The sequence below is a fragment of the Brassica napus genome, chromosome C8, assembly GCF_020379485.1.
Source record: "Brassica napus cultivar Da-Ae chromosome C8, Da-Ae, whole genome shotgun sequence".
Classification (NCBI taxonomy): Eukaryota; Viridiplantae; Streptophyta; class Magnoliopsida; order Brassicales; family Brassicaceae; genus Brassica; species Brassica napus.
In genome coordinates, this window is record NC_063451.1 from 3,154,149 (window position 1) to 3,165,554 (window position 11,406).

At 36.1% G+C, this 11,406-nt stretch overlaps 1 protein-coding gene and 1 pseudogene across 1 annotated transcript; both read left to right on the top strand.

The window, feature by feature from the left end:
• The first annotated feature begins 4,869 nt into the window (after positions 1-4,869).
• LOC106423809 lies at positions 4,870-7,099 on the top strand (annotated as a pseudogene).
• Positions 7,100-9,300: 2,201 nt separating this feature from the next.
• LOC106423799 (ervatamin-B) lies at positions 9,301-10,725 on the top strand. Its single transcript, XM_013864560.3, has 2 exons — positions 9,301-9,813; positions 9,993-10,725. Exons 1-2 carry the CDS (start codon positions 9,363-9,365, stop codon positions 10,565-10,567), a joined length of 1,026 nt encoding a protein of 341 aa, XP_013720014.1. The 5' UTR covers positions 9,301-9,362; the 3' UTR covers positions 10,568-10,725.
• The last annotated feature ends 681 nt before the right edge of the window (positions 10,726-11,406 follow it).

Genomic DNA, 11,406 nt, shown 5'->3' on the forward strand with positions numbered 1-11,406 from the left:
GCATGTCCGAAGCTTCCATGGCCTAGCCAGCTTCTATAGGTGGTTTGTCAAGGACTTCAGCACCATTGCTGCTCCCATGACCTCAGTGATCAAGAAGAATGTATCCTTTGTTTGGGGCCCTGCCGAAGAGGAGTCTTTCAACAAGCTTAAATATAGTTTAACTTATGCACCCGTTCTTACACTTCCTGATTTTAATAAAACTTTTGAGATTGAGTGTGATGCATCAGGTACAGGCATTGGAGCTGTTCTTACTCAAGGAGGCCGACCAGTGGCATTCTTTAGTGAGAAATTGAGTGGAGCTGCCCTCAACTACCCAACCTATGACAAAGAGCTATACGCTCTAGTAAGGTCCCTTGAAACTTGGCAGCATTACCTTTTGTCTAAGGAATTTGTTATTCATACAGATCATGAGACACTTAAGCACTTGAGGGGACTGGCCACGCTCAAGAAGAGGCACGCCAGATGGCTCGAGTTCGTGGAGACCTTTCCCTATGTGATCAAGTACAAGAAGGGCAAAGACAATGTGGTGGCCGATGCACTGTCCCGGAGACACACTCTCATTGTGACTATGGAGGCCAAGATCATGGGTTTCGAACATATTAAAGAATCTTATGCCACTGATCTTGATTTTAATGAAGCTTTCAGGAACACTGAGAAGGGAGCTTTCGGACAATACTACCAGCATGGAGGGTTCCTGTTCAAGGGAAAGAGGTTGTGCATTCCCAAAGGAGCCATGAGGGAACTGCTGGTTCGGGAGGCCCATGGTGACGGCCTCATGGGACACTTTGGTCGGGACAAGACCTTGAGTGTCCTAACTGAACATTTCTTTTGGCCAAACATGAAGAAGGACGTGGAGAGCATATGTGCCAAGTGCACTACCTGCCTTAAAACCAAGTCCAGGTCACATCCTTACGGTTTACAAATGCCATTGCCAATTCCTAACCACCCTTGGGTAGACATTTCTATGGACTTTGTGCTGGGTTTACCCAAGATAAACCACAAGGATTCCATTTTTGTAGTGGTAGACAGGTTCTCCAAGATGGCCCATTTCATAGCCTGTAACGCCACTAATGATGCTACTCAGACCGCCGACCTATTCTTCAAGGAAGTGGTCCGACTACATGGTGTTCCTCGAACCATTGTGTCTGACCGAGATACCAAGTTCCTCAGCCATTTCTGGAAGACACTATGGGGCAAGTTGGGAACCAAGCTGCTATTCTCCACCACTTGCCATCCCCAAACCGACGGCCAGACTGAGGTAGTAAACCGTACACTCTCTCAACTGTTGAGAGCTACGGTCGGTAAGAATTTAAGAAATTGGTTGTCTTGTTTGCCTTTTGTCGAGTTTGCTTATAACCATGCTAGGCACTCTACTACTAACCTGTCACCTTTTGAGATTGTTTATGGGTTTCAGCCAGAGACTCCTTTAGACTTCACCGAACTGCCCAGCTCCATGTACCGCAGCCGTGATGGAGCCAATAAGGCCGAGTTTGTTAAGAACATGCACTTGAAGGTTAAGGAGAGAATAGAGGCCAAGACGGCTAAGGTCAAGGCCAAGTATGACCAGAAGAGGAAGGAGGTGCTGTTCGAACCCGGAGATTTGGTGTGGTTACACATGCGGCCCGAGAGGTTTCCAGAAGCAAGGAAGTCCAAACTCTCTCCCCGTGGGACAGGACCATTCCCCATCCTAAAGAAGATCAACGACAATGCCTATATCCTTGACCTCCCGGCTGAATTTAAATTTTCACATACTTTCAATGTCTCGGATTTGTCTCCTTTCCATGCGGATAGCTTTGATGATTTTGCAGATGATGGTGTTCTGAGGCCAGAACCTCTTCAAGAGGGAGGGAATGATGAGGCCATCCAAGTAGAGGTTCCCATAGTTAGACGCGGTCCGACTACCCGGAGTGGAACCAGGGCTTTGCGAGAAGGTTTCACCAAGGCTGTCCAACAAATCCTTGATCGAGATGGACAGACTGACCAAGACCAGCTGCTGATTGAGGAGATGGTCCAGTTGAAGATTCAAGATCAAGCCGGCCCAACAGAGGTTCAGGACGCGACCGGCCCGATCCAGTTCAGACTCAACCAAGCCGGACGTCTCATTTCCACATCCGAGCTTGGACCAAATCCCATTTCCAAATCATCTACTCCAACTCTTCATGGTTCTGAGAACTAGCCGACATCAGAAGGATTGGTATGCTGTTGTACTCTTTTTCCTTATCGGGTTTTGTCCACTGGGTTTTCCCGAAAGGTTTTAACGAGGCAACATGCAAGCATACTATGAATTCTGGTTTAGGCCTTCTCAAACCGACAACCAGTTGTCTGGTTTATCTTTATTTTTATTTATTTATTTGGTTAAGACTTTGGGCTTTTGTTTCAGCCTTATTTTCGGTCAGCATGTTTTAAGGCCTTTTTATTTTGAGACCCAAAAGGGAAAAACCCTATATAACTCTATGTGCTAGGCGATTTTTGGCCTCATGTCTTTATGAAATAATTTTGCCTTTGCAAACTCAGAAACCCTAAGTCTTTTCCCTGGTCGATCCTTGGTCTTGTGAGAAACAGAGAGAGCGGCTTGATCTTGAATCTTCAACTGGACCATCTCTTCAATCAGCAGCTGGTCCTGGTCAGTCTGTCCATCTCGATCAAGGATTTGTTGGACAGCCTTGGTGAAACCTTCTCGCAAAGCCCTGGTTCCACTCCGGGTAGTCGGACCGCGTCTAACTATGGGAACCTCTACTTGGATGGCCTCATCATTTTGGTATCAGAGCTCAAAGCTCCTACACCTACGGTTGTATCCTACCCATTTACTTTTGTTATTTTTTTAAAAAAAATTGCACTTGTTCTTGGCGAGTTCAAACCGGTTTTGTTTGCATATCTTTTGATCCATGTTTGTGCATCCATCATTCTAGAAATCTGTTTTTGGCATCCATCGATTTCAGTTTTCCTTTTTGATAGGATTCTCATTTAATTGCATTTAATTTACTTGGCTTGCACTTTAAGTTTTCCCATATTTAAAAAAGAAAAAAAAATTGTACTTTCCATTTTTTATGGTTTATAGTTTAATTTAAAACGATATATATATTAGTCTTAATAATTAATTAAATTAGGCTTTTTACTTATATAATTTTTTTAATCATTTGTATTTTGTCATAACAAAATTTTTAAACCATGGATCATAAAATTTGAATGTGAGACTTTTAACAGTTTTAGTAATTTATAGCCGTTTGTAAAAATTCAAAATATAACATATACATAAAAATCTAAATTTTTATTATATGGTTATTGTGGTTGTTTAATTTATTTAATAGTTTAAAATTAAACAAATATAATAGAAGATACACTATTTTTTTTATCAAATCTTTATTATTCAAAATCATTAATTGTCATATATACTTTAGCCACATTAGGCAATTCCGTAAATTTTATTTAAGGAAATAATAAAGTACATTAATGATGCATTTATTGTTAGTTTAATAAAAAGCTTATTATATAATTAGATGGATTAACATTTATCTCTAATGATTTTAAGAAGAGAAAATGACTAGGATAGCACTAAATTTTTTTTTGTCACAAATATAGCCTATAAGAATAAAAATGATCAAAATAATACTTAATGTTTTATCAAAAGAGATAAATATATACTTATACCCCAATGGTAAATTAATTTAGTTAAGAGGTAGGGTTTAGGATTTAGGGTTTAGGGTTTAGAGTTTAGGGGTGGGGTTTAGGGTTTAGAGTTAAGGGATGGAGTTTAGGATTTAGAGTTTAGGGTTTAGGGTTTAGGGTTTAGGGTTTAGGGTTTAGAGTTGGGGAGGGGGGTTTTGGGATAAGATTTCAAATTTTGAAAAATAAAAAAAATTAAATTTTTCAAAAGAGAAAATGCTATTTTGGTCATTTTAGTTTTTGAGTGCTATTTTTGTGACATAAACTTAGAAATATGCTATTTTGGAGATTTGCCCTTTTAAGAATCATCCTAGTGATGACATGTGGGTACAAAAAAAAGTTGTAATGCTTTTCAAATAATATATAGGGGATGTGTGAGTTAATAGCTATCATTAGTAAACAAATTTTTAGTAAATTGTGAAGTCATAGGCATTCAGATTTCTATTCATAGTCTCTGTTACCGGTTTGGTGGTTTAGTTCCTGTGGAAAGGTTAAACTTTAAACTATAGATTGTAGGAGAAAAACATCCATGCAATTTATATGATTTTGTTTGCAGCCAAGGATTTGGACCGGCATTATCTGCTCTCAGGTGATACCGATGGAATCATCATCATTTGGGAACTTTCTACTGTCTGTCAATAACAATGTAAAAACACCTTCACTCTCATTCTGAGCTGCGTTTCTCAACAGTTTATGTATTATATCTGAGATTATTACTATGTGTCCGGTTTGGTTTAAACAAGAGTGGAGACATGTACGACAACTACCACAGTCTCACAAGAAAGGTGTAACTTGCATCACTGCTTATATGGTTTCTGAAACCGATGCTGTGCTTCTTCAGATGGAGTTGTGAACCTCTGGGAAGTTTCTTTTCCGTCTCAGTCTAGTGGTAAACACTTGGTTCTAACTTCAAACTCCCTCAACCTGCTGTTGATTGATTAGACTCGTCGTCCTCTTGTTCTTTTGCTGCAGACGAGTGTAAGGTTCTGTGTCTGGACACTCTCTCTGTTGACTCAAAAGCAATAGTGACGCTTTCGTTAGCTGAGTTGCCACTGAGTCCTGGACGATTTGTCCTCGCCATGGGCGGATTGGACAACAAAATAAAACTTTACTTCTGTTTGTGAGCTTAAAGGCCACACGGACTGGATCCGGAGTTTGGACTTCTCATTACCGTTACACTCAACAGAAGAAGCCACCAGTAGTATCATGCTTGTGAGTTCTTCACAGGACAAAGTCATTCGGATTTGGAAGCTTGTGTTACTCGGTGATGTTGGCTCATGGCAAAGAGAGATCACTCTAGCTTCTTACATTGAAGGTCCAGTTTTCGTCTCAGGGACGTTTACTTATCAGATCTCAGTCGAGTCTGTTCTCATTGGACATGAAGATTGGGTGTACTCCGTGGAGTGGCAACCTCCGGTCACTGGCCACCAGCCGCTGAGCATTCTATCTGCTTCAATGGACAAAGTGAACCTCTGGAAGAGAAGATCAGCTTGCGTTTCATACTTTATGGCCGGAATCTCATAAATTCTATGCTCATGGTAATGAACTCTTTTCTCTCTGCTGTGACCACAACGGAACCCTTGTTGCTTCATCCTGTAAGGTAAGCTCCCCCAGATATGTTTGCACTTGTTCCATCTCCTCTGTTCAATATTGACCTAGCAAGAACCGCAAACTTGTTCAGGCTCAGTCTGCAGCCATGGCGGAGATATGGCTATGGGAAGTTGGGACATGGAAAGCTGTTGGTCGTTTGCAATCTCACAGCTTGACAGTGACACACTTGGAGTTCTCGTACAACGACACTCTGCTCTTGTCTGTCTCCAGAGATAGTCACTTCTCAGTGTTCTCTATCCAAAGAACAGGTAAAACCTCGGTTTAGTCTTGAGTGTCACTATAGTCATCTAAGTCTATATATTTTCTTCGTCATCTCTATTCAGACAATGGCGAGGTTAGTCACAAAGTCATGGCAAAGGTTGAAGCACACAAGAGGATCATCTGGGCATGTTCATGGAACCCAGTTTGCAACTTCATCAAGAGACAAGACTGTGAAGATCTGGTCCGTTGAGAAAGACGCACGCATCAAACAGGTTCTTGCCTTGCCTCAGTTTGGGAGCAGTGTTACTGCCGTGGCTTGGACGGTATTAGACCACAAGAATAAGAGCGGCTGCATAGCCGTTGGGATGGAGAGGGGACTGATAGAGCTGTGGAACATAAAGATTAAAGAAACAAAGGAAGAAGGTACAACAGAAACTGCAGCTCTTGCTCTGAGGCTGGAACCGTTCATGTGTCATGTCTCAGCTGTGAACCGGTTAGCATGGAGACCAACATTACCAAAACTCTCATTCTCTAAGCATCACTGTACTGTTTATGCAAATAGCTATGTAGAAATATTCTACCACATCAATTTTTCTTCATTGCATTAAAGTTTAAAACAGCTCTAGTCAGGTCCAGTTTTGTGCCAAGAATGAACAAATGCTCAAGCAAGTGACTAAATCATTGATGAGGTTGGCCTCTTTATCAATTGCTTCACCATTGATTATATGTATATACAAATGTAGATGGTTTGATTTTTAACCTTGAAACAAACAGGAATCAAACAACATCTTATGGTTATAACAGGAAGCCAGGAGAAGCATAAAAATACCCATGGACAAAAAGTTTTGAATAGTTCAGCTGATAGCCAAAAAAAGTTTGTGAAACGGAGAATCCATCTTGAGAACTGGGGTGGGTAGGCGATTGATCATATAAGTGGCAGTTTCAGATGCTGATAGATATCAAAGAGCTTACTTCCAGAAGAAGAAAAGTCAAGAAGCAGAGGCTGACGTGGCTGGAGCCTGGAATCGATTTACAAGATTTTAAAGAGCGAAGTTGGAACTTCTGAATCAACTAGAGGCTTTGCCGTTATTGGAGAGAGTTGTGAATGAGCTGAAGTTCGAAGTTAAATAAGGAGTCTGTAATTCATTTGTATTTTCTTATGCTTGATGTTGTTTGTTAGAGACGTTATGAGTCTTTACTCCACAGTCGTGATGAGACTGGTGATTTGATCTGAATTTGTCATGAGAGCTTAGATCGATTCACACTCAAGCTGTAATACATTTGTTCATTGATAATCGAAGGAGTTTACATTGTTCTCGGGTTATAGCTATCCAAAATCTATCAGATGCATACACTACGACCACAATATGTTTTAGATGTTTTACGCATCGTGGTGTGAGTAAGCAATATCATACCGATTTCAACACCATGCCGATGTTTTCTTCTGGAGATGCTATTATTATAATTTGGTTGGTCGATGATTATAATTTTTATTATTTTAATAAAATAATTAATGTTGTCAAAACACCCAAACAATATTACAAATAACTATTTATGAAAACTAAATGAAAAAGTTTATAGAAAGAGTATATAATATTTCATCGGTTTCTTTTTATCAATTATGTATTTATAAACTATATAAATCATTTTACTATAGTTTTTATAGAAATCAATATAGTGGGTTTATATTCTTATGTAAATACATTTTAATATAGATTATATAGGTCGAATAATTAAAATTGTAAATAATATATTATATTCATTTATATAAATTATAACAATTTTATCTATTAAAATATAAATCATGACTTCTTTCATGTGTGATATTTTTATTTAGACTATCATGCAGAAATTTTATGAAATGTATTTCTTTAATGCTAATAATATATAATCCTTTTTAACTACTTAAATCATAATATGTTTTGATCTCTTTATTATTATTATTTTATAAATATATATATATATTAAAATTCTAACAAATCTATTGAAAAAGATAATTAACAATATTTTAATTGTCAAAAATTGTATATAAATATTTTCACTAATTTCGTAATTAGTAATGAAATTAATGTTATTATACAATAATATATATATATATATATTCCGTTATCCTTCTTGAATGAAAAAAATATTCTATTTTATCTATTTTATAATAATATATATCATTTTAAAAGAAGCCCATTGTATTTAAATAAATATGATAAAATTATTTTACATTGATAAGTTAATATATTTTATTTTCATAAATATTAAAATTTTTTGCTATAAATATAATATGTTGGTAGAACGGGTTAACATTAGTAAACTATATAATTCATGTATAAAATTAATTTATCTTAAAATTTTTATATATATATAATAATTTATTATCTTAAATGAATAAACATAAAAAACTGATATAGAAAATCTAGAAATTTGAATTACAGGTCAAGATAATAAATTAAATACAAAATAATTTTCAGAGATATATAATAAGAGGTATCATATATATGTGATGATGTGAAATAATTAATTAATTTACAGCATGAAAATTATAAAATATTCTATTTGAAATAATTATATAAACATTTAAATATATAAGTAAACTTAAGAATATATACTAATTATGTAAAACAAGTATTTATATATACAAATATGAAAATAAATATCCGCACAAGTGTGCGTATCCAAATCTAGTTGAACATTAAAATGATGTGGCATACATGAAATTGTTGTTGTGTATCAATATCATAAAAAAACAGAGAAAAGATTAATATAATTTTTTTGGTTAACATATATTTTTTTTTTCATGAGTTGTTTATGTTGATGACAACAATTTTTTATGGTCAACGTAGACTTTTTTTTCTGGTCAATATAGACTTTTTTTGTCAACAAAGATTTCTTTCTTTTTTTTAGTCAACACAGATTTTTTTATGGTCAACATTGACTTATTTCTTAATTATTTGGTCAACGTAGATTTCTTTTTTCTTTATGTTTATTTCGAGTGAAATATGGTTTCCTCTTAAGGTGGTACATACTTATTTTGTTTTCCATTATACTGCTGACATTATACTCTTCACCACAACATGACATAAGCCTTGTACACATTATACATAAAATAGAGAAAAGATTAATACAGTTTTTTTTAATAGATTTCTTTATTCTTTTTTTTGGTCAACGCATACTTTTTGGGTCAACATAGACTTTTTTTTTGTCAACATAAATTTCTTTTTTTTTGGTCTAACATAGATTTATTTCTTAATTTTGTTCACCATAGATTTCTCTTTTCTTTGTCTTTATTTGGAGTGAAATATGATTTCTTCTTAAGGTGGTATATACATATTTTATTTTTCATTATACTGCTGAAAATCAAAAATATATAATATTATCCAGTTTATTTGTTTCCTCAAAACCCACCAGCAGACACTAATTTATAAAATATAGCTTAATTTTTATATTTATTTGGAAAAACGATATTGTGATGAAATATAATATATTAGTTATATACATTAATAGCAAAGAAAAAATAAGTTGTTTTTTCAAAAAAAAAAAGTTGTTCCTCTAAAGATAATTAAGCAAGTAATGTAAACTATGACATCATCGCCAACTTCCATTTTCTTCGCATATAATTAACAACTATATACATGTCCGGCCCAAAACATATTTAGGCCATGTGCACAACTAAATTTTGTTAAGATCTTTTCTTATACAAATAAAAAATTTAGGGTCTAAAATCAAAACTCCAAAATATTAAAACCTTAAAATATAAAGAAAATTTACAACAAAAGGTGGGACTTTGTGCAAAAAGCATAATCCGCACATGTCCAGAGCCGGCACTGGCTATATATAAAACTACTCTTCACCACATAACAACATAAACCTTGTACACATTATACAACAAATCTAAAATGGTGTCACTATGGTCTGTGTTCGTGGCTCTAACCATTATTTCCATTAATTTAAAGATCTTTCCAGCCACATCTCATGTCACTTTGAATGACCAATCCATTTTTGATTACCACCAGAAATGGATGATTCAGTTCTCTAAAGTTTACAAGGATGACTTCGAGAAAGAGATGAGGTTGAAAGTGTTCAAGAAAAACTTGATATTTATCGAGAACTTCAATAATATGGGGAACCAAAGCTATAAACTTGGTGTCAACGAGTTCACCGATATGACTAAAGAAGAGTTTCTTGCCACCTACACCGGTGGTCTCCAGGGCATAAACGTTACTTCACTACCCGAAGTAGTTGATCAAACGATGTCATCTAGGAAATTGAACTTTAGTGAACTTTTATTTGTCAAAGACTGGAGAATCGAAGGAGCTGTAACGCCTGTCAAAAATCAAAGATCATGTGGTAAGCTTGCTTTGATTATTATTATAGTCTTTATACGCCCTGATATTCCAAGTTATACCTATATTATTTGTCAGTTTTAAAAATAATACATTCCGCATACAAAATGTAATGCCCAAGTTACGGTTATCTGTTTAGGTAATTTGTTTCATCAAAATGAACTAATCAATATCTATGTGCAGGAAGTTGTTGGGCGTTCTCATCTGTAGCAGCGGTGGAGGGTTTAACAAAAATTTCTGGCAAAAACCTCGTATCACTGTCGGAACAACAACTTGTAGATTGCACAAATGGTTGTAACCCGGGAAGGATTAGTGAAGCTTTCGCCTACATGATAAAAAGCGGTGGTATATCTTCAGATTCAGAATATCCATACCAAGCAAAATCAGGGCAGTGCCGTTCCGACGCCAGACCCGCCATAATGATAAAAGGGTACGAAAGGGTCCCATTTAACAACGAGAATGCGTTGCTCGATGCTGTATTGAGACAGCCCGTCTCGGTGAACATTGATGCGAGGACGGACAGTTTCAGGCATTACAAAGAGGGAGTGTTAGATGCGCGCGACTGTGGGATCGATGTGAATCATTCAGTGGCGCTCGTTGGGTATGGGGTGACGGAGGATGGGATCAAGTACTGGTTGGTTAAAAACTCTTGGGGTGAGAATTGGGGTGAGAAAGGTTTCATGAGGATCCGTAGAATGGTGGAGTGGCCTGAAGGAATGTGTGGTGTGGCTCAGTATGCTTTTTATCCGGTAGTTTGATGATTAATATTGAAGTGATCATACATTATTAGTCTAAGCTACATCGTAACTCAAGCGTGACTTTAAATATTAATTGTAATGCAGTACATCTTATGCTTGCTCTATATAATCATAATGTATTGCCTCTACTCTGAATAAAATAATATCGGCTTGTCATCTTAGTTTTCTTTCATAAGATATATTGTTTGTAACTTTGTATTATTATCAATACAAATTCTGACAAGAAATTCCAAGTTTTACCTCTATTTTTTGTTTTGTTAGTAACAAATATGGTATTTTCGAGACATTCGATAAAATTAGAACGATATAAAAAAAAATAAGTGTGGCTCTTGCGCACTATATTAAGATTAATCCATTATGTAGAGTTGATATTCAATCACTTGTCCATTAACCTTTGCCATACAAACGTATATATACAAAACCTCTTGGTCGGTTAAACCTAAGATACGAATATCCTCATCATAACTTAAGATGCATATTTCCTTTATACATTAGGAAATATAACATAACATTAATATATGGCCAATACTCCCCCTCAAGTTGGAATGTGAAGATCTTGAACACCTAACTTGGACAGTAGTTTCTGGAACTGAACCCGGCCTAGTGATTTTGTGAGGATGTCAGCAATCTGGTCGTTTGTACGTATATGTTCAGTGACAATGGTGCGATCCTTGACTGCATCCCGAACCGAATGATAGTCATTCTCGATATGCTTTGTACGTTCATGGAAGACAGGATTCGCAGCAATGTGTATGGCTGCTTTGCTATCACAAAAGAAACGTGTCGGTGAGCTTTGATCAATACCTAGTTCTTTTAACAGCCTTCGAAACCACTTTGTC